Below are 25,040 nucleotides of genomic sequence, written 5' to 3'. Positions count from 1 at the left end.
CCACAATGAGGGTACCGCAACCCTCGGATTTAGGTAGAGCCACTATAAAATCCATACTCACACTTTCCCAGGGGTGAGAAGGAATGGGTAGGGGTTCTAGCAATCCTGCAGGACTTTGATTCTCCACCTTGTCTTGCTGACACACAAGACAAGTCTTCACGTAGAGTTCCACCTCATCTCTTAATTGAGGCCAATAGTAGGAAGCTTCCAGCAAAACTCGAGTACGTCGTTGGCCCGGGTGTCCAGCCCACAAGGAATCATGGCATTCCTTGATAAGGTTCCTCCGTAGGTTTCCCCACTTTGGAACATAGATTCGCCGCCTGATGGTGTAGAGAAGACCGTCCTCTACCCAGAATCTCTTGGTTTTGCCTTCCTTAGCCATGTTCACCAAGTTCTTGGCTAAGGGATCATGCTCCATGCCTTCACGGATCACATCGAGTAGCTCCCCTTGAGCTTGAGTGATAGCAGCAAGTTCACCCTTCCTACTTAGTGCATCAGCAACGAGGTTGGCCTTGCCCGGTTTGTACTCCAAGACAAAGTCAAATTCTGCCAAGAAGTCTTGCCATCTAGCTTGTTTTGGACTTAGTTTCTTCTGACTCTGGAAGTAACTAGTGGCAATGTTATCTGTCTTGACTACAAAATGAGAGCCAAGCAGATAGTGTCGCCAAACTCTGAGGCAATGGATGATGGCCGTCATCTCCTTCTCTTGCACGGTGTATCGCCTCTCAGTCTCATTGAGTTTGCGACTCTCATATGCAATAGGATGTCCTTCTTGCATGAGAACTCCCCCTATGGCAAAATCCGATGCATCTGATTGTACCTCAAAAGGCTTGGTACAATCTGGTAAGGCCATGACCGGTTTCTCCGTGATGGCTGTCTTCAGATCGTCGAAGGCTTCCTGACACCTTGATGACCACTCCCAGGCCCTGTTCTTCTTGAGCAAGTCAGTGAGGGGGGATGCTCTTGTGGAGTATCCCTTTATAAATCTCCTATAATAGTTGACAAGCCCAAGGAAGGATCGGAGCTCGGTAACCTTAGTGGGAGGCTCCCACTTCTTGATTGCCTCAATTTTTCCCTCCTCCATGCTGAGTTTTCCACCTTGGATTTTGTGGCCAAGGAAATGGACTTCGTTTAGAGCGAATGAGCACTTCTCCTTCTTGAGATAGAGTTGGTTTTCCCTTAAGACACGGAAAACAACCCTTAGATGCTCCACATGTTCTTCAAGGGTAGAACTATAGATGACAATATCATCTAGATAGACTACCACAAACTGATCAAGATAGGGGTGGAAGATTTTGTTCATGAGCGTGCAGAAGGTAGCTGGAGCATTTGTGAGGCCAAAGGGCATCACTAGGAACTCGTATGCCCCATAGCGAGTTACACAAGTTGTTTTAGCTTCGTCTCCTTCCGCAATCCTTACTTGATAATATCCCGATCTTAGATCAAGCTTGGAGAAGTACTTTGCATGGCCTAGTTGATCAAATAAATCAGCAATCAAAGGAATAGGGTACTTGTTTTTGATGGTTACCTTGTTTAGAGCTCGGTAGTCGATGCACAGCCTCAACGACCCATCATGTTTTCTTTGGAACAACACAGGTGCCCCGTATGGTGCCTTGGAGGGTTGGATGAATCCGGTATCAAGTAGCTCCTTTAGTTGCCTCCTTAGTTCTTCAAGCTCTGGAGGCGACATGCGATAAGGGGCTTTGGCGGGTGGTTTAGCGCCGGGTTCCATCTCGATCTGATGATCCACCTCTCTCCTAGGTGGTAGTTGCTTGGGCAACTCTGGAGGCATGACGTCCTCATAGTCCCTGAGGACCTTTTGGATCTCCTTGGGTGGAGGGGAGGAAGTCTTCACTTCATCCTCCTCCATGGAGGCCAAGTAAGACACTTCTCCCTTCTTCCATCCTTTCTTGAATTGCATGGCGGATAGAAGTTGGGTAGTGTTTGGCTTGGACACGGTGGGTATCATGCATGGACCCCCTTCTAAGATGCACACCGAGTTATAGTGGGGAAGAGACACTACATTGAACTGTCTCAAGAATTCCATCCCCAACACGATGTCGAAATCATCCATAGGAGCGACCGAGAAATCCACCGTACCTTTCCACGTGCCAAGTTGTAGCTCCACCCCGTGAGCTACACCATCGAGGGGTTTGGCTTCAGAATTCACAGTCTTCAGCCATCCTTGACCCTTCTTAAGAGGAATCCCTAGCCGTGTGGCCTCTTCCTTCTTAATGAAGTTATGAGAAGCTCCTGAGTCGACCATGGCGTGACTCTTCTTCCCATTGACGAACACTTCTACAAACATCAAAGACCCATCCTTGGTGGTTGGCTTTGTGCTTGCCTTTAGGGAGTTGAGAAGTTGTAGACACCCCAGGTGCGACTTCTCTTGGACTTCCTTCTCCTTCAACATAGCATTGAGAGCCTTCCTCTTGGGACAATCTCTAGCCCAGTGTGGTCCGTTACAAAGGAAACAAGCATCCTTTGGCTTCTTATCTTTGGAGTAGTCCTTCTTGCCCTCCTTTGATGTTGAAGGCTTGTCACCTCGGTCTTTATACTGTGGAGGCTTGAACCCCTTCGCTCCCCCACCCTTAGTGTGATTATCCTTTGAAGATTTGGGTTTTGAAGAGTTGTCACTCTTATGGTACTCAAACTCTTCTAAGGTCTCTGCCACGGTCAGGGCGGTGGAGATGTCGTTGACTCCACGACGCTTGAGTTCTTGAGCCACCCAAGATTTGAGACCGTCGATGAAGTTGAAGAGGAGATCTTCTTCACTCATGTTTGTAATTTGAAGTATGAGGGCAGAAAATTCCTCAACATAGTTGCGGATAGAAGAAGTGTGCTTCAACTCCTTCATTCTCTTCCGCGCATGAATAGCCACATTCTCGGGATAGAATTGCCTCTTGAGTTCACGCTTGAACTCTTCCCAAGAATCAATGGAGCAAGTACCCTTCTCTATCTCACTATGCTTACGACGCCACCAAGTACCAGCAAGATTAGTAAGATAGAGGGAAGCAGTACGTACCTTGACACGCTCGTCTTGCATGTTCAAAGCTTCAAAGTAGCGCTCAATGTGCCACATGTAGTTGTCAAGTTCTTTGGCATCCCACTTGCCATCGAACTCTTTTGGTTTGGGGTATCCACCCTTGGTGTCGCCATCATCCCAGCTCCGACGACGCCCCCATTGGCCACTACACGCTTGCATATAGCCCAATCCGCCTTGGTCTCCTCTAGACCGACGCGGTATTCCTCCATTTGCCCTTGGAGTTTCGTTAGCTCCCCCAAGACCCGGTCTTGGAAAGTAACGTTCTCAACACGTTGTGCTTCGATGGTAGGGTGGATGGTGCTCAGAATGGACTCCTTGAGCGACTCGGATTGTCCCTCCAATCCTACCTCCTCCAAACCTTGCTCCACGATGTCAAGTCGGTCCCTGACATCCGCTACTGCCACCTCCATCCTCGTCACTGTGTTGTCGATGGTGCTCACCTCCCTGTGAGACTGATCCCATTCTTCGATCTTGGCCAATATCTTGGCCATGGCCCTCTCGATCCCATCGAGACGAGACTCCATAGATGAGCTTGAGTCCTTCGACCTCTTGCTCTTTCTTGTCTCCTGGACCTCCATGGTGATCTCACTTGGATCCGCCATCCTAACTTGGTTGGCTCTGATACCAACTGTCACGGACTTAGAATTTCTTCACTCGACCCGTGCGGCCTTAGGAGGCTTTCTCTCCCACAAAGCTCCTAAGTAAGCCTTCTAAAGGACTCAAGACAATAGAGAACAAACTAGAGAGAGAAGATAGAGAGAGATGCTCTAGAGAACTTGTTTCTCTTATTGCTTGGTGATTTACACAAATGAGAGCCCCTCTATTTATAGGGAACTCTTGGTACAAAGAATGGTTAGGATTGTGACACTTGTCATCAATCCAAGGGTAAAGAAGTTTCTAGATTGCTACTCTAAAATTGTCTACAATGCCCTTTCTAGAACACTACTCTAAATTGTCTATAACACCCCTTCTAGAACACTCCACACAATTCCACAAGAATACAAAGGACTAGGAGGCTTCTAGAAGGCTAGGGAATTCTCTAGAATTTCTAGGTGGTGACATTAAGCTCTGCCAATGAAACTCATGTAACACACAATTGGACAGTGAACCAACTAGAATCTACTGCTGGTCAGAGACCACCTAAAACTACTGTATTCATAATTTTTACAACAACCTTTCCCAACATGTTCTGCATTGATTCACTACAAGCTCCACTCCAGAGCTGTTTACTGTTCGAAGAATTTAAGAGATGCTAGAGAGGGATGAACAAAGCAGTGAACTACATACCTCGGTTTCATTATTATCTTTCATCAAAAAGAAAACTTATATAGATTTAGAAAAAAACTCTAGGTACCCTGACATTAAGCTCTGCCAATGAAACTCATGTAACACACAATTGGACAGTGAACCAACTAGAATCTACTGTTGGTCAGAGACCACCTAAAACTACTGTATTCATAATTTTTACAACAACCTTTCCCAACATGTTCTGCATTGATCCGAGGAGTGAATATACCATACAGAAGATGAGGGTGAAGTTAGGGAATGGCTTTGCACACTACCTGCATTGCCAACCATAAATGTGCTTGAAAGTATTAAATATTTAGGAGGTAACATGGCTCTCTGAAAAATACAGAAGTTTGCTAATGAACTCGACTATCACAGAGTGTCAGCAAGCTGAGTAATATTGACCAAGTACAGAAAAACTAAAGCACATCTACAATAAGATTACATAAGCACCAACGTCCTTAACGAGTCGACTCAAGCATAAACGAGCGAGCCTAAACGAGCCTTAATCGAGTCGAGTCGAGTTTTTCGAGTATGTCTCATTTACAAATCGAGCGAGTATCTGCTTTAACAAACGAACTTTTTTTTTTTCATGAGTCGAGTTCGATTCGAGTTTAACCAAGCGAGCTATCGAACAGACTAGTTCATTTACAGCCCTAATGACCTTGTATGAGGCAACATATTGATGCAGGATTTGCGTAGGTGATCCCATATAGTCAATGACAAAGCTTTCTCGAATCAGCATTTGGTTGAAATCTAAATCTAGTTGTAAGCACAATTGCGCACTAATATGTGCATTAATCTAATGTAATTGATTAAAAAGTAGATTTTATGGAAAATAGTACTAATTTAAATTTTGAATACAAAGAAATCAATATTGGTACGCAGATTAGGAAATGACTATATTATCCCATAATCTTGAAACATATGTACCGTCAGTCCTTGCAAACCTAATTATGAAAGAATTACACGAGGAAGCACATGTTGTTAAGCTAGTTTCAACTGGAGAATTGGTAGAAAACAACAATCCACAAAACCCAGGAGTTGGAACGAGAGATGGGAAATCATGTCTCATGTCAACGAAAAACATAAACAGAGAGAAAGGAACTCGAGGTACGACTACCTGTCACATATTTTCGAGTAAAAAGCAAACCCCATTTCCAACTTGGGAACGGAAAGCTACGGATTTTACTACAAGCTGAAGAAACGAAAACAAAGTACCTGTCGAGTAGGATGATCATCTTTGCTGATGGTGGAAGCGCTTTGGACACTCTGCTTAGCAAAGGGTTCGTCATTTTCCATATATTATCCGGTGAAAGAACTTCTCAAAAAGAAGGAACGGCAGGGGATAGAATGCTAGAATCAGAACAAGCAGAGGGCAAGTAAAGGAGATATATGGACAAATGGCACCTGAGACTCGAATGGAGCGAAGTGCAAGTGAAACTGAATTTCTCTTCTGCTAGTTTTCTTACCTTTCTTCTAACTTTCTATATATGCGCCCCCAAGTTTCCGAGAGACATGAAACTGAACAGCCGTCGTGGGTTCCTCGTACAAGAAGTTAGGATGAGATACATGTTTCGTTTTTCCTTCCAATCATATTTAAAGTTTAAAGGTTTAATTCATAAATGAATGTCGAAATCTGAATACGTATTTTATGCTGTTATCTTAATGATTATAGTTTAATTAATACAAAAATTTATAATTTACGTTTTGGATCGGAACAAAAGGACAACTTTAATAATCTACTATTTGCAAAAGGAATTACGTAGCGTCTAATCTCAAACTCTTCCCACCGCTAATATGTATTATTTATGAGTAATCCTATATACTAAACTTTTATTTTACTTTCATTCTATTATATAAGATATATCATATTTATTATCATTTAATAATAAAGAAGCATTAATAAATAATTATTTAATTGTGATAAATGTGTCATATCTTACTTAATGAACTAAAAGTATGATAGTAATATAGTGTATAGAATTTTTCATTATTGATATATAATCCTTTGGCATTTTCTTTTATAGTTATACTGCATGCAGTTATTTTTATATATTTTTACAATCAAATAAAATACGTAAAGAGTATATAAGAGTGATTGCACATAGAATTTTTGTTTCTTTTATTTCTTTTTTTTTTTTTTGTTTAATTTTATCTGTTTACATTTAACTTTCAAGTAAAAGAATAATTCTTTTATATAATAATGAAAAATTAATTAGTGTTTTAAGAATAATATTAATGATGTGACTATGCATTAATCTACCTTTCAATTCATGGTTGCTGGATAGCTATCATCTATAGGAGTATTGTTAATGAATTATGCAAATATAAATAAAATAAATAATTTGGTTAATAGAAGATGAAAACTAGCTCTTGTAGTTATATTTGAGGTACTGTAAACTAGCTCTTGTAGTTATATTTGATATTTACTGTAGTTCGACTAAAATATTAAAAAATTATTTCATTCTTCCATAAACACTCTCTCTCTTTCTCTCTATTATTTCTTTTTTCCATAAACACTCTCTCTCTTCCATATATTTGATATTTTATTATTATTTTAATTAATAGATAAATAATCTAATATGAAAAAAGGTTTGGAGTGAAATAGTCAAATGTAAAATCATGTGATATTATGCAAATTATAAATTTGCATTTGGATAATCTAATGTGAATGCTCTTATAGATAGTGGTTTTTAATTAAACTTAAATAATATTTAAAGACAAATGATAAACATAGTCACTTTTTACAAAATTTTACATAAAAGTATTTTAAAAAGAGGGATAATTTTGTAAACTACCTTATAAAAATAAACATCATTATACCAAAATACCCTTATTTTACAATACGTTTTGTGAAATATATTGTAAAATGTGTTATGTGAGTATCATTACTCATATTTAAAATGATGCACGCCTAATTATTATTATTTTTTTTTTTACTTTTTATATAAAGGATAGAGAGTTTACCTAATATATATATATATATATAGAGAGAGAGAGAGAGAGAGAGAGAGAGAGAGAGAGAGAGAGAGAGAGAGAGAGAGAGAGAGAGAGAGAGAGAGAGAGAGAGAGAGAGAGAGAGAGAGAGCTACATGATATGTTTTAGGGCTAGTTTGAACAATGATGTCTTTAAGATATTCTTGTATTTTTTTTTCCTAAACATCATTTAAATATAAAATATTTTTTTAATTTTAAACTTTTGACTTTTTTATTTAATTATTACTTGATCATTAAAACTTTATCAAGTTTTCAAATATAACACAAAAAATAATTTAACTTTTCAAATTTCAAAATAAAAATTATATTCAAAAATTATATTCAAGTATTTTTTTAACTTTATAATGTTTTTATTCAATTTTTTTTTTCATTTCTCAAAATCTAATGAATCATCTTAATTCAAATTATTTATTATTATTTATTACTATTTACAGAAATTATGAGATGTTATAATGTCTTAATCTATTTATACTATCAATATTCACATCAAGGGATGTAACATAATTGAAATGACCTTTTATAAATATAGAAATTCAAAAAAAAAAATTGATAGATGAATTAATTTGACTGTGAATGATAAATAATAGAATAAAGATCACATTTTCCTTTAGGTATACATAGAGTGGACGCAACGCACTAATATTCTTGAATTATTCAATGCAGATATTTATAAAGTTTAATGCTGATATCTTTAGTAAAAAAAGGGAAACAATTTTATTTTATTTTTTTCTTGAGAGGAAACTTCGGTGCTTTTCCATTAAATCAAATCTAAAATACATTAAGGAAATTCCACGATAGTAACACTTACATCATAAATGAATAAGGCATCTTTTGCCAATACATGAGCAATAACATTAACATTTCTTTTAACATGAAAAACAACCCATCTATCAAACTTCTGTAAATTATCCTTAGCTTCAACATAAACATTCCAGCACTAGTCCACAGTGTCTTCCTTTTTCAAGGCTTGTGTAAGTTACAATGAATCCCCTTTAAGAAAAATCTTCCTTAAACCCAACTTCAGCCCAAATTTTGTTTCTTGCAATGCTCAAAATGCTTCAGCCAATAAAAGATCAGGGTACATACATGTACTTTTCCTCATTGTGGCAATAATCATCCCTGCATGATCCCTTACCACTACCCCAATTCCAATTCTTGATTGAATTTTATCAACATTTGTATCTCAATTTACCTTGTAAGTATGCAAAGGAGGAGGATTCCACGATACTGCAATACTGCTACTTACCTCTGAGGTATGCCTCTCTTTCTCTTTCACTTCATGTAGCAAAAACAATGGACTGCACTCACAACTCTATTAGGGTGGTTGAATTCTTTATTGAAAATAAGATCATTTCTTTTCAACCATATCTTTCTTGCTACTAATACAAACTCCTGTAACATATCAGTATCCATTTTATTCGACATTGCCTCTATTAGCTCCAACAGATTCTTGTTAGGGAAGTAACTTTTTTGGAGTCTTTTTTAACACTGACACCACGCATCTTTAGTAGATTCACAATCCCAAATAACATGAACAACAGTCTCTTCTTCCCTGGTACAGATAGGACACTTTGGATGATCCAAAATTTTCGTTTTAAACAAATTGGCTTGAGTAGGTAAAACTTCTAGACATGCTCTCTAAAGGAAGACCCTATCCCCAGGAGTGACATTCAAATCCCAAATCAATTGCAACACCTTCTAAAACCTGTTATTGCTTTAGGCCTGTCCATTTATTGCCAAAACCAGTTCCTATTGCATTTGGTAGGAACTTTTCACAGTGAACATACCAATAGAGATCCCTTTCCAAATAAGCTTGTCAGGGCTATTAGCATAACTAAGAGGGACCTGTAGGATTAAGTCTACTTCTTCCTTCTCAAAAACATGTTCCACCAGTTGTGTTCTCCATTGCTTCTCACCTTTCACAATCAATTCCTTAACTTTGGCCTTACTATTCGGTAACACCACAGAACTTTGAGCCTTTGATGGTGTAAACTTTGGCAGCCATTTATCATCTCAAATGCTGATTATTTCACCATTGCCTATTCTCCAATGGGTTCCAGCTTCAAGTAGATATCTAGCTGCCAGCAAGCTCCTCCAAATATAAGAAGGTTTCTATCCCAATCTAACATTCAAGAAAGAAGACCCTTGAAAGTACTTGTCCTTTAAGACTTTAGCTGCTAGTAAATGAGGGTATTAAATCAGCCTCCAACATTGTTTAGCAAGCAAAGCAAGGTTAAAACCCTATAAGGTTTGAAACTGCATACCATTTGCTAATTTAGCTTTCCCCATTGTACTCCATGAGACCTAAATAATCCTCCTCTCAGCATCCTGTTGTCCCTACCAGAAATTCTACATAACACTGTTGATATTCTTTAACAACTTGTTAGATAGCTTGAAGACACTCATATTGTATGTTGGCAAAGCTTGCACCACAGCTTTTAGGAAGATTTATTTTCCTGCTTGAGACAAAGTTTTAACCTTCTGATTACTGATTCTCATCCTCACTCTATCCAATATTCTCCTAAATGACTTTTCTCTTGCTCTTTCCACAACTGTTGGCAGCCCCAGGTATTTCTCATGAGCCATTGTTGACCTCAGTCCAACAATGCTGAGAAGGTAATCTTGAGTTCCCTTGGTTGTATTTTTACTATATTGGATAAAGGTCTTCTCTAGGTTCAATCTTTGACCCGAGGCTTCTTCATAGAGTTTGAGAATATTGAAAAGCCTACTCATTTCAATAGCATTAGCCTTGCAAAACAAGGCTATCATCTACAAAAAAAAAAAAAAAAAAAAAAAATGTGAGAGATTCTAACTGCCCCTCTTGCAAAAGGAACCCCGATAGTCACTCCATCATCCTCAGCTTTCCCAATCATAGTGCTCAGAGCCTCAGCACATAAAATAAACAGGTAATGTGATAGGCGGTCACCTTGCCTTATGTCCCTTGATGGCTTGAAGTAGCTTTGTGGGATCCCATTTACCAAAATAGAGTAGGACACTTATTCAATACAATTCATCACCAAATCTATCCACTTTAAATCAAACCCCATTCTACCCATCACAGATCTAAGAAACTTCCATTCAATCATATCATATGCCTTACTCATATCTAGCTTCAGTGCCATGTACCCTTCTTTGTTTGTCATTTTGCACTTCATTGAGTGCATAGCCTCAAAAGCCATTATTATGTTGTCAGAAATTAGCCTGCCTAGAACAAAGGTTGACTAGTTCTGAGAGATGATGCTTGGTAAGACCTTTTTCAGCCTATTTGCTAAGATTTTGAAAATTAGCTTATAAATGACATTACAACGAAAGATTGGTTTGAAATCAGACACCTGGGTGGAATTTTTCTTTTTTGGAGTAAGAGCAATAAAAGTGTTGTTAATCTCATCAATACTCTCTCTAGAATTAAGTACAAATGGCACTAAATCACTAACCTACCCTCCTACTATACTCCAATGTTGTTGATTGAAAGCAGCTGGAAATCCATTAGGGCCAGGTGAACTTAGGCCATTCATCTAAAACAAACCATCTTCAACTTCTTAGGCCGTGTAAGGTTTGATTAGTTCTATGTTCATGTCTTCACTCACTCTACCATTCATTGTTGCCAAGCATTCTTCATTGTTGTTTGGATTTGAGAAGTGAAGAGATCCTAAAAAAACCCTAAAATTGTTGACAGATTTCCTCTGGTGAAGTGATCTCCTTACCAGTTTCATCTAACAGTCTTTTTATCATATTTGTCTTCCTCCTCTAAAAGGCATATTGATGAAAAAAATTTATATTCCTATCCCCTTCCTTCAACCATCTCTATTTGGCACGTTGCTTCCACTTGATGTTATCTTCTTCAAGGAGCTTATCCACTTCGCCTTGCAGTGTTTTAATCCTTCCAGTCATCTCCCCTTTATTCAACTATTACAAATTGGAAATCTAAGCTAATTTCTTTTGAATTACTTTCTTAGAGTTGTCTACTTGCCGCTTACTCTAGCTCATTAATTTTTGCTAACACTTCTTCAAACCTTTAATAGTATAGTTGAACTTGTTGTGTGTTAGCCTTGGCTTTCTCAACTCGTCAAATCAGTTTTGCACATTCATCTCTTTGTGTCCAACTAGCTTCATGCCTAAATGGCTTTTGGTTGTTGATCAGCTCATTAGGATCACTGTCCATATTGATAAGGATAAGGCAGTGATAAGAACTTTGGGCAAGTAAAGTATGGACCACATTTCTAGGAAACCACTCAAACCATAATTTATTATTGAATGCTCTATCAAGCCTTTCTTTAGTGAAACCATCCCCATCGCTATTATTAGACCAAGAAAATCTATTGTCCATCCAACTCAAATCACTTAATCCACAATCATCCACTGTCATTCTAAAATCCTCCATTTGTCTATAGGGTCTCAAAGCTCCCACATAGTTCTCACTATTGCTGAAGATCTCATTGAAATTTCCAACACACAACCACCCCAAATCCAAGTCAGGTTTCAAATCTCTAAATAGCTTTCAACTTTTATGCCTTTCAGTAGTCGATGGGCTGCCATAAAAACCAATGAGTATCCAGAATTTCCCATCACTCACATTATTAACTCTTAGGGAAATGTGGTTCTGAGTGTAAGACTCTAATTTGGCATCAAGATCATCTGTCCAAAGGAAAGCAATCCCCCCACTCAGACCTCTGCAGTCAACTACAAAAATTGTATTCCGACTACAATCTCTTCTTTAACCTTCCTGTTATGTTCCTTCTACACTTTGTTTCTATTAAGAAAACAAAGTTTGGGACCTTTTTCTTTACCATAAGGTGAAGATCTCTAAGTCTGAGGGTTCCCAAACTCTCGGTAGTTCCAACTTAAGCAATTCATGACTGTTGGTGGGGTTTTATAACAGCTTCTACCAATTCTGCATCATTTGAGTCCATCCCATCCATCCCCTCACATTTCTGTTTTTTACATGCATTATTGAGATGAGTAACTTCCTTTGTTTCTTCACTACTCTTTTTCTTTATACCAGTGCCCTCCACTTATTCATGAGATTCATTAATAAAATATGCAAAGAACTATCCCTTGCTCTTCTCTTCCAACTGGCCTTCTTTTTAGATATTTCCAAAACAAGAACCTGGTCAGCCAAGAATTGATCTAATGAACTAATTTTGGATGCCAACGTGGATTCTTTATGGTTCCCACTCCTGTTAGCTTGCTAACTAGGAGTAGTAATTGCCCTCGCTACCTTGAGACCTTCCTTTTTTGCAATAGGAACTGGTCACATATATTGTTCATTTTGTTTGTTGAGTGCACAAAAGGTTAAGAAAAACAATCTTCAAGTTAGGCGAAGGGGAGGAAAGGCGTTTGGCATGGTACCACGACCGAAGGAGTCGAAAATATGATAAGCAGCAGGGCTGGCTCTAAGGGACCTCCAATCCAAAGTGCGAAGTTCTGCCTTAAGGTTGTTAGAAGAAACTCACTTAGCTATTTGACCCCAAGTTTGAATCCAAGGCCCCAAGCTCACCCATGAACTTTGGGGGTTGCTGCCAACTGAGCAAAAACATGAGTGAGTTCGACTTGGGAATGCCCCAACCCAACGTTCTGCTCCATTACTTTAGCTTCCAAATTTGACAGCTATTTTTTACAAGTCTCAAGAACTTCATTCAGCTGCAAGAAACGGTGATCATTCTCCTTGAGTGCTTTTTTCACCTCGGCAAGCTCTTGCTCAACTTTGACTTTCTCACCTTCTGTTATGCTCAGCTTGGTGTCGACTTCTCGATGCCCATTTTCAGTGGCAACCTAGCGATTAGCATAGTCAAATTTAACCTTCTCAAGTTCTTCAATGTCGGCCTTGGCTTGGTTGAGGTAAAGGGCGAGCTCGTCTCGCTCCTTCCAAGTAGCCTCTACCTGGCTAAGGTGAACGACAAGCTTGTCTTGCTCCTTCCCGACTGCTTCTACTTCCTGGCGATAGTGACCACTCTCTGCCAAAGAACTCACCAACTCCCCTTGAAGTAAGTCAACTTGAGCATGAATGGAGGCCAAGTTGCCCTCAAGTGCACGGGAATGAGCCTCAACACAAGACAATTCACCAACTATCTATTCCTTCTTGGCACCAGTGGCGTTGTGGGCCTAACCAATGAAGGACAACATAAATTGGTTCTCTTCCTCTAGTTGCAAACGGCCTTCAACCAAATCAGCTGCCAGGCGATCAACTCCATAAGAGAAAGTACACAAAAACAAAAGAGTCTTTTGTAGGAATACGAAGTTACTGGCGAAGGATATTTTGAAGATGGTGAATGGTGGAGTGAAAGGCCTCCTTACGGCGAGCACGTGAAGGCTATGAAGAGCTAAAGATGCGAGAACTAGAAGAACCCCTTGGATCAGGAACCCTAAAGGAAACACTAGTGAAGTCCCCTTAGTAGCAACATCTTCGACTAACCTCAGAGAAACAGGAGGTGGAACAATCATAGGCACATCCGTTTGTTGACCTGAGGGCACCTCCACATCATCACCCCAAGAAGGTGATGCTTGAGTGGAACCGAATGTGACGCCCCCAAATCCCCACGCACGGACACAGGGAAATCAAGACGTCCGGATGATGACATCACGGGTCACTACCCTAACGACGTGTGCCAAGTGTGTGCAAAAGCAACAAAGTGCACGAGAAAAACGCAGCGAAAAGCAAGTCAAAACTAAGTACCAGAATTTTTCTTGTTTAATACAAAGCTATTCCAAAACGTACATAAATAAAATATTACAAAACACGCATATAATATAATATCAAATACAAAGCATAACATCAGCAACCCGGCGGAGACGCATCCTCGGGCTCAGCCTCCTCCTCCTCATCCTCGAACTCTGCACCAAAAGCTACGGAACCAAAAAATGGTACCGCAGGTAAGTAAAACCCAAACACCACCAGATAAAAACACATAGAACTCAAGCAACATGGATGCAAGAAAAGCCAATGCACATGTCCCGCAAAACCACATTTTTACCACGCACGCCAAAAAAACCCATTTGGCCCAATAAAAACATATCCTTAAAAACCACGCCTCGCCATTATCCCAGATAATGGCCCAAACCACCATTTTTCCAGAAAATGGATCAAAAGCCTCAAAAACCAACATCGTCATTTTCCCAGAAAATGGCCCACATCCGAACACCATAAAAACAAACCGGTTATGCATGCACCATGATCTCCCCTAGGGATCATCCGCACACCCTGGCTCTGTGCCACACCGCAGGTAACGACTATGCATGTGACACCTAGACGAGCGATGCCCAGACTCGCGCCCCGCGCGTACCTGGCCAGGCCATCCTCTAGCCCTCGCCAGCGAAGGGCCACGGAGTCGGTGAGTAGAGCGATGCCCAGACTCGCGCCCCGCGCGTACCTGGCTGGGCCATCCTCTAGCCCCGCTCCCGTCGTCGTCCAGCGACAACTCAAGGGACGTCACTCAGTATTATCCACTCCCAGGTGACCAGAGGAGCTCCACCGAGATAATAACTCATCCCGGCTTGGGCTCGTGAGACACACGCACCCGAAAATCCATTCACGCCAGCAAAACAGAATTTCTCAAATAAAATAAAATACACGTGCATGCACCATGCAAATGCAATTATCAATGCACAAAACAAACAACCAACCATAACACAATAAATCAAGCAACTCCGTCCTCCATCCATCCGACTCCCGAACTCCTCGGACTCAGTCCGGAATCAACCAACCAGCAGATAAAATAAATTGAATGAGCGATATATATTTAAATCTGAAAATAGGGTTTGGAAAATACTTACAGCGCTATACAATAATTTTAGAAAACACCCGACGTTGCAAACGGCGGTAAAAAAGCAACGTTACAGTGAAAATTCACTGTGGCCGTGGGTTGTGAAATACCCACTTTTGGACGGGGACAAACCAGGGCTTGGAATTGATAGGGAATGGTCTAGGGATGATTGTGAAGCTATTGGAAGTGGTGGTTGGCCGTGGGTGGCGCCGAAAATGCCGGAGAGAGGCCGAATTTCCCAAAAAGGAAAACTACCTCGTGGGAGCTGTTCCGGTGGTCGTTGGAGGCCGAAAATAGGTGGGTTAGGACGGCAAGGGACCGGTGATGAAGTGGTGAAGAAATGGTGGCCGGAAGTGGAGCGACGGCGGCGGATCGGAGCAAAACCCGTGAGGGCTTTGAAGGGTTTTTCCGGCCAAACGGCCGGCCGGATGGGGGTGGATTTTGGTGGGGAGGTGCGCCGGAGGGAGGGGAGTTGAATGGTGGCGGCAGTGAGCCGCACGGTGGCCGGACGGCGGTGGGAGAGAGAGAGAGAGAGAGAGAGAGACGGGGGGGTCGACGCAAGGAGGAGAGGAAAAAAAGAAAAGAAAGAAAAAAGAGAAAAAGAAAAGAAAAAGAAAGAAGAAAAAAGAGAAAAAGGAAAAAAAGAAAAAGGAAAAAGAAAAGAGGTGTAGGGAAAGAAGATGAGGTCTAATCCTCATTCCGGGAAAACAACACTAAACCGCCGCAAAGATATTAAAAACTGTAAACAACTAAAAGAAATAAAACACAACATCAATTAAATTAAAAACTAATTTTAAAACGCAATAAATTAAAATAAATAACTAATATATTAATTAAAATAAAAACAACCATTTCAACGAAAAAAAACAAGCGAAAGCGGGTCATCACACCGAAAAAATGATTTTCCTCTGGGAATGTTAAGGAAGGCTCACCACCCCAGACGAGAGAAATGCTAAATCGCGAAGAGGGAATCAATACCCTACTCCTGCTCACAAGAGATATAATCAGGAAAACAAATGGTAGATCTGGAGTAATTGCACTGGAGATGGTTGAGATAAAGGGCAATCCAAACCTAATTATTGGTTCTTTAATGCTTCCAACCTGAGGAGATTCACTAAAAACATCAAAGGAAGGAAAATTACTAGGCATAGTCAAAGTCGCGGCCAACAAGTTAGGATTTAGAATAAAAATGTTGTCGCCCTCATCTGAGTGGACACCATCACCTTCCTAATGGGTGGCATTGGTTTGTCTAACTAGTGACTGAGAGACCCCACCAACGGTTTCCTAAGCGATAACTCTAGCAGCGGCTTCCTCAACAGTGGCTCTAGTGGTGGCTTTAATGGTGGCTTCAGCAGCTATAACAACCTCAAGATCTTCCTCAGCTTGATCCATAATCTCATCAAGGGAGGTAGTTTGAAATATGGGGGGAGGTGTTAACTTCTCTAGACCGCTCGCTTGAGGTGGTGACAAGAGGTCACGTCTTGTAAAGCTGGACTCATCTGAAGGTGCTGTAATACATGTCTTCTTCTTCATCATCTTTCCTCGAGCAGCAGGTTGTGATTTCCTCTTCAAGTTGCCTGCTAGCAAGGGGTTGCCCAAAAATTCACGACCAACAATGTGCACCCAGCCGGGCACCATTACAAATCTCTCAATGTTGGCAAGTGTCAAAATAACATCCAAAAGAGTGAATTTAGGGTTGTTGGATAGCCAAGTTTGCACCAATTGGATATATGCCTCTTCTTAGGGAGAAAGAAGGATCTCAATTTCATGCTCGTCGGGAATTGGAGCCTAATAAGCCCTAAAAGGGAATTCCCGATTGGGGGCCTCATCCGTGGGAAATTCCCAACCAACACCTGAGACGAAGAAAAACTTCCTCTCCCAATCCTTGGCATGGGAATATTTGCACTCTAGTTCAATTAGTTTATTGTAGGACCTAAAAATATAGAATTTCCATTTGAACGCCTAAACCCATGGAGTGGAAGAAACTCGCGGGCTATGAGATCAGGGTATTCATCACTCGTAGGCTCTAGCATCAGCTGCCACAAGACATAACAAGCTATTAAGATTCTCCAAGCATTGGTCACGAATTGGGCTGAAGCAAGCCCTAGGATGTCTAATATGTTGCGAACAAGCCAAACGAAGGGTGAACAGAGCCCATTGTGGACATGGTAAGGTACAAAGGAATAGAAACTGCCATACCTCTAGCATCGACGGCCCCATGCTTTTGAGAAGGTGGCTTCAAGGTCACCGAGTCTGGAATGTTGACGTTGTTTCTCTCATTCTCCAATTCGCAAGGAGAAACAGTGGAGGATCATCAATGGCCCACGAATATGGAGTGAGGGGCATCCTCTCCTTCTCTGATAGGGTTTACAAGGGCTTCTTCAATATGAATGGGGGAATCACATGGTTAAGAAGAATCGACCTTGCAAGAAGAGGTTGAGGGTTTGCCCTTGGAAGAAGCCATGGGAAAGCAGAGTTGTGAAGGAAGGTACGATGTTGATAAAGTGGTCGAAAGGAGAGCAGGAACATAGAAACAGCAGAGCACTCAAGAAAGGAAAAAGTGGAGAAGTCAAAAGATGAGAAGTGAGAAAGAATGAGTCCAGACATCTTAAATATGAGTGACGGTTGACATATGAAAGAGTGCGAAGATAAAACAACACTCTGATGGCAAGGCATGGTTGACTAAATGACAACATGATTAAAAGTCTCATCACACTACTTGTGATGAGACTTCGTGGGGGTAACTGGAGAGGACTCAATACCATTATGAGGCCAATAATGGTTCGATCAATGGATCTCGGCCACCAATCAGGTTCCTAGCCCATGGCCCTCTAAGAACTTGGCCCACCTCTAGGGGCCCAATCCACCCTAGATACCGAAGAGATAACCACTAGAGAGTTTATTGAGTAAGAACAACTATCATTTGGATATCAAATGAACTCTTCATCCCATGATTTGAATTTCAAATAGCGGATAAGTCTGCTACCACATAATAACAGACATTTCATAGACTTTATATAAACTGAGAACCCAGGTATGTAATGATCATTTGAATCATTAGTATTGAAAAGGATTTTCTTATTGCGATTACTGACAGAGGCATTGGAGATGTTTCCACAAACCCAAAGCCACTCTAATCTTTGGTTGCAAGTGGATGTACTTGAGAGGTGGTGAGACACATCCATAACAAAAAGTTAGGAACAATGATGGAGCTTGGGGTAGGAATAGGGTTTTTACTACCTGGCTGGCCATATACTCACCCATTACTAGCTCTACCCCACGACAAAGACGCCCATTCCCATCCTATGAATAGGCAGGTGAGGTGCAAGATTCACTCGCCCATGACCAACTCAATCAACAAAAACAAAATCAATCCAAACCTATAAGCAATAGGGCTTGTGTGTGTAGGGCAGATGTCACTTGTAACGATACCTAATATGGTACCTAATGATGTAAACGAGCTGAGTTCAAATGAGTAATGAGTTAACAAAACTTATTTGTTTAATTTTTCGTTTGAGCATGAGACAGCTTGGGTTTATCTTCAAGTTTCATTTTATGTTCATGAACCATTTATTTATTATTTAAGCGTATTTGAGGTTGTTTACAAGCTACTTAATTTTAAAAAATATATATATTTTATTTATATTATATCTTATAAATCTATTTATAAATTTTGAGAAACAAACTTTGCTTTCTTTGTAAATATCTTTATATTTATATAATTTATATACGTATATTAATTCAGTTAATACGAATTTATATATAGGAATTCAACCAAATTTCTTAAAACTTTATGGTTTAATAATTTATTCTAATTTTGTGCGAATGACGGAACCCAATTCCAAATTAAGCTAGGATTGACTTTTGGAAAGGAAAATGATCCAATCTTTTATACAATTCTATTTTGAATGAACATTTTTTTTAAATAGCTTATGAAAGTAATTCTGCTTTACATAAATACCATCAATATTTTAAGACATGATTATAAAAAAGTCGTAAAAGAAAAATTATACGTTGTTATAAATACATGCATAAATTTGGTGGATGATCATTTAGATTCCACCTCTTAGAATTCTAGCTTATTCAAGTATAAATTATTGGAATTTCTAAATTTATGAATTTATTTTACTAATTTCTGTATTATAATTTCATATTCATTATCCTCCTATGCCTATAAAAGGATGTCTGGAGGATCATTTGTACATGATAAGAAATTTAAAATGAATAATATTAAGCTCCAAAAGAACTAGTTTTATGTAACAATTTTCCAACACTCATGCTACTTTTAGGCCTTGTTTGGGAATGAGATATTCTAATATATTCTCAAAACCTCTTATAATTTCCTTTCTAAACATCAATAAAAAATAAATGATAAAAAATAATGATAGGTTTACTATCTCCTACCACCCGTTCACTATTCAATTTATTTATTTATTTTTTGTTATTATTATTTTTTATTTAATGGTTAAGGAAGTGACTATTAGTAAAATTATATATTTTTTAAATTTTTTCTTAATGATTAATGATCTTAAAAAATACTTAAAAGAAAATAATAAAAAAATAAAAGTTTCAAATACACTCTAGAGTAGTGAACGGGGGTGGTAGGAGGCGCCTATCATTATCCAAAAAAATAAAATATTTTTCAACTTTAAATTTTTAACTTTTTCATCTAATTATTATCGAAATACAAAATTTAATACAACTTTTTTAAATTTTCAAACAAAACATTAAAAACAATACATGTTTTTCTAATTTTAAAATAAAAATAATATTAAAAAACTATATTTAAAATTTTTAATATTTTTATTTTACTTTTTCTCTCCTATATCAAAACTCAATAAAATACCTTAATTCAAACCATTTTACTATGATTTATAAATTATTTTATAATTATTAATTATGAGATATTATAACCGTCTAAGGATCTATTTGGATTGCAAGATATTCTCATCTTATCATATTCTATCTTATTATATCAACATCTAAATACAACAAACATAAACATTTTTTAATTTTAGATGTTTAACTTTTTTATCTAATCATTAACTAATCATTATAATTTTTTTAATTTTTAAATAAAATACAAAAAAGAAGAGAAATGCTTGGGGTCCTATCAAGACCCTTTTCTTTTCTTAACTTAGTAATTAAGTAAATATTTTTTAATGATGTTGTAAATTTTTTAAAAATATTTAAGAATATAAAAAATGTATAAAAAAAAAAAGACATTTTACCTTATCAGGGTACATTTAAAAAAAATCAATTTTTTCAAATCTTAAAATAAAAATAATATTTTAAGAATATTTTAACTTTATAATATTTTTATTCAAATTGTTTCTTCTTCTTTTATAAAACTCTATAAAATATCTTGATTCAAATAATTTAATTATTATTAATAAATTATTTCACTACTATTCACATATCAATCTATCGCTATCCAATACAATATATTATGAGAAATTCTATTCATCATCTTCGCACAACATATTTTTTCTTTTATATTTTTCTCTTATCAAATGTATAGTATATTAATGATGAGTGAAAGAATTCAATTTGTTTAAAAAGAATAAAAAAAGTGTAGTATGTAGTGTGTGAAAAAATAAATAGCAAAATTGATATAAGGAAAAAAGCTACCCATTAGCAAGTTTACCCATCCCCATCTTATGTGGCAAACTGGGTTCACTAATAAGTGAACCGGTTCTGCCCTAACCCCTTCCCTCCATCTCAGTCCGCCCTAAAGGAAGCACGTGCAATTCTTGCGGAACAGAGGCGTTCATCTCTAACCCCTCCCCCTCCATCTCAGTCTAGCCTGAAGGAAGTACGATTCTTATGAAACAAAGCAGTTCATCTCTAACCCTTGCCCCTCCATCCCATTCCCACCCGAAGGTAGTGGGAAGTGACGAAACCTTCCCCTTCATCCGTAACCCCTCCCCCTCCCTAGAGGTGTCAAATCGTGTTAACGGATCGTACTCGTGTCGTATCAAAACATGTATATTATACTATATAGGTCAACCCTAATCAGATTTATTAAGCTTATCGTGTCAAAATCTCAAACTCTAATACGATCCATTAACATAATAACCGTATCGTGTCACAACATGTATATTATACTATATAGGTCAACCATAACCTAATCTGTTAAGCTTGTCGTATCAAAATCTCAAAATCTAACACGACTCATTAACATAATGGCCGCGTCATGTCAACCCATTTTAACCTATTAATGAATATTACAAAATAAGTTAATATGATACAATACAAACCATTTCAAATTATTTATATAAATGTGTTGAATAAGTTCAAAATTAACTCGTTTAACCATATTAAATTTAGCATAATTTTATATAAATGTTAAAATTACAATATCTATAAAAATTATAAAACTAACTACAAGTCCATAATAACAATCTAAATAATAAAAATATCGAAATTAAAATTCTAACAATTTTATTTTAGATATAAGGATATAATTGTAATTTTAACTTTCTTAACGTGTTATAACGAGTTAAAACGAGTTGACCCATTATCAACGCGTTAAACTATCGTGTTTTAACGGGTCAACCCATTAAGACTAAACACTAATTTATTATTATCATGTCGTGTTCATATTAAATTAACAGATTGTATAATATATTGCCACCCTCGCCCCTCCCCCTCCTCTTACATCACAGCTCTACGAGATCCACCTTAAAGGCCACAAGGCAATGACACTACAGATATAGTGGCAGAGAGCCTACAGCTATGGACAGAATCAGGTGAATCATGCCTAGGGGGAACTGTTCCAATTGGAAGAACCACAGAAAAATATATTTTGAGAGGAAGTTCTCTTAGGAGATATAGAAGAAAACCAGCAAGACATGTGAGAAGAGACTCTACAGTCAGTAGTCATGAGATTAGCATCCTGAAGAAAATTAGTTTGCACAGAACTGACACAAGCATAGAGAAAAGAACACCAAAAGGGTGAATCAAAATGGAAACTAGATTCCGAAAATCTGTCATGGGATGGGAAGTAGTTTTCATTACCACTTCAGTAAGATTCTTCTAAATTTCATTTGTCGTTGCCATGATTTGAAAGGTGAATCTGTTATGTCAATTACGTTCTCTCTCTGATTCCTAGAATCACGCCACCAAAAGAGCTCATTTCCAGCAAAAGGGATAGTTTTATTTTCTACATTTTTGTGCCAATCAAAAAGTTTAAAATCAAACTATAATAAAAATAATGTCAATTTAGATTTTAAATATGAAGATAACATCATTAATATACAGATAAATACTCGAATTCACTTGTATGGATAAAAAAAATCATGAAAAATAAGACTAAGGAAAATGAATGAAGATCCCAAAACGATCATTTCAGCAAAAAGAAAGAACAAAAAGAAAAAAAAAAAAAACAAATGTGAAGTATGGATAGTAAATAATAGTTGATATTTAATAACAGAATAAAATTCTATATTTTATACTATTAACTTACTTTTATTTTATTAATAAATAATAATAATAATAATAATTACAGTTACAAATACCATACTAACGCTTTAAAAATAAAAAATAAATACTCCATTCATGTTAAAAAAGCAAAACTCCACCGCATGATACTGAGGTCCCAGTTTGCTGCACGCGGTTTCTGTCGGAGTCCGGAGAAATAATTGAGACTCTTACGTCAAAAATATGACACGTGTAAAGTCAAGCTCAGAGTACTTTCCGGCCTACTGTCCAGTGCTCTCCACCGACAGCCACTTCGATAATATAGTCCCGAGGCTCACTCTTACTTTCCACTGAAACCCTGAATGGAACCCTAATCCCCAATTTTTCTATCCAATAGTTCTTTAATTTAAGGTTTCTGAAAGTACTCCACAGCCGAATCCACATCGCACAGAATGTAACGCGATTAAATGTAGATGTAATGTAGAGTTCTCTTGCTAATGCTCCGTTTCGAGATGGGTCACACCTGGTTTGAGCCAATGGCGCCGAGGGTTCCGAGGAGGGTCTGGTTAGGGTTCCAAAAATCAATGGGTGTCCTCGTGGGTGGGAATCACACCTCCTCCAGGTTTTGCACTCGTTAATTGCCTCTCTCTATTGATCTGTCGATCTCATTTCGGCTTATTACCTCTCAAAGTTGCATTCTATTACTCTTGAGTTTTGTCACATCTTCAAGACTTGCTCTTCGATTTACTCAAGGATCGGGATAATCTAAACCTTCTCGCATCTCATGGATTTGAAGGCCGTGAGATTTCAGATCCTTCATGGGTCTATAGCGAGGCGCATGCTTAATCGCACTCTCGCAATCGCCTCGGCTATTTCGATCATTCCCTTGCTGTACGTTTTATCTGGTTCCGATTTGGGAACGTTTGCTTCCGTGGCCTCCAGTGTCTGTGCCTCCAGCCCGGGCTTCGCAATGGCGAGTATGGGTCCGGGCACATATTGGTTTCGTACCCAGCTCCTGAATCCCATTTGGGGCTCATGTCAATCGGTGCACTGCAAAGAAAATGTGAATTTGACCGTTAATGTGGTTAGAGAGCTTGTGGATAAGAACTTATTGAAATATAATGCTAAAGCTCTCTTTGTTGGAGATGGACCGGCCTTTGCCGTGTTGGCATTGCGAGATCTGGGGTTCTCCAATGCCTGCGGTGTTTATGGGCACCGCTTTTTCTCGCTTACTCGGAAACAGTTTGTTCATCAGCTTGACTACATGGACAATTCATTTGATTTCGTGTTGTCCAGGGACGTAGACTTGGTTTCTATCCCCGCATTGCTTGTGCTCGAAATTGAGCGGGTTCTTAGTCCAGGTGGGATTGGTGCCATGCTGGTGGGTGCTAGTGGTTCGGCCCCAAATGGCTTGATTAGGTCTGCCACCCCAGTTTCATCCTTGCTGAAAAGTTCCACTGTTGTGCATGTTGGCTATATGCACAACTTTACCCTGGTTGTCTTCAAGAAAAGAATCGAAAATGCCAGTTATTTCAAGCAGTATCGCCTTCCCACTGACTGCCCGTCTTTGACAAATAATAAGCCTTTCATGGACCAAATTGAGCCCCTTGTGGAGGAAAAATCAATGGGATTTGAGAACTGGTATTCTTATTTGCCCAAGCTTATGAATATTGGTTATAGGAAGCGATTAGTCTATATTGATATTGGGGCAAGGGTGCATCTTCACTCTAATGTTATGAATTGGTTCCTACCCTCCTATCCCATTGATAGCAACGCATTCAATGTTTATTTTGTTGACCATAACACTTCGGTGCTGTTATCCTATGTCAAAAAACCTGGTATCACCTTTGTATATCATCCTGGCTTGGCTGGGAACAGGGCTTCTGCTGATCTTAGTTCTGATGAAGATGTTGATCCGCCTTTGCAAAATGAAGGGTTTGATTTTCTTTCCTGGTTTCAAGAAACAGTGCAATATGCAGATTTTGTGGTTCTAAAGATGAACTCAGGTAAGGTGGAAAGGAAATTCTTGTTGGAGTTATTTGAAAGTGGAGCAATATGCTTCGTAGATGAGATCTTCCTTCATTGCGAAGACGGAGGAGATGGTGAAGGTGCATTGAAGGGAGACTGCATGGACCTTTTCAAGGGCCTTAGAAGCCGTGGCGTCTTTGTCCATCAGTGGTGGGGAGACTAAGCATGGCGAAATCTTGGTTTCGTGTATTTTGTTTGAACTGTCTTCATTCTAGTTCAGCTGTTATTGCATGTTGTTCGAGTTTGTTGTTTAGGATGTATGAACATCCAATTGCCTTGTGGTTGGGCATTTAAGCTAAATAAGCAACCACATATGCTAGTGTTGGAGTCTGTGTTAGGATGTATGAACATCCGAATTGCCTTGTGGTTGGGCATTTAAGCTAAATAAGCAACCACATATGCTAGTGTTGGAGTCTGTGTTAGGATGTGTGAACATCCGAATTGCCTTGTGGTTGGGCACTAAATCTAAATAAGCAACCATATGCATTTCTAGTTAA

The 25,040-nt window shown here is 38.7% G+C and overlaps 1 protein-coding gene across 1 annotated transcript; it reads left to right on the top strand.

Annotated features, from left to right (window-relative positions):
- Positions 1 to 22,750: 22,750 nt before the first annotated feature.
- LOC122278966 lies at positions 22,751 to 25,040 on the top strand. The gene is made up of 2 exons (XM_043089192.1): positions 22,751 to 23,137; positions 23,350 to 25,040. Exons 1-2 carry the CDS (start codon positions 23,013 to 23,015, stop codon positions 24,704 to 24,706), a joined length of 1,482 nt encoding a protein of 493 aa, XP_042945126.1. The 5' UTR covers positions 22,751 to 23,012; the 3' UTR covers positions 24,707 to 25,040.

The sequence above is a fragment of the Carya illinoinensis genome, chromosome 10 (genome assembly GCF_018687715.1).
Source record: "Carya illinoinensis cultivar Pawnee chromosome 10, C.illinoinensisPawnee_v1, whole genome shotgun sequence".
Lineage (NCBI taxonomy): Eukaryota > Viridiplantae > Streptophyta > Magnoliopsida > Fagales > Juglandaceae > Carya > Carya illinoinensis.
This window is presented reverse-complemented; position numbering and strand designations above follow the sequence as displayed.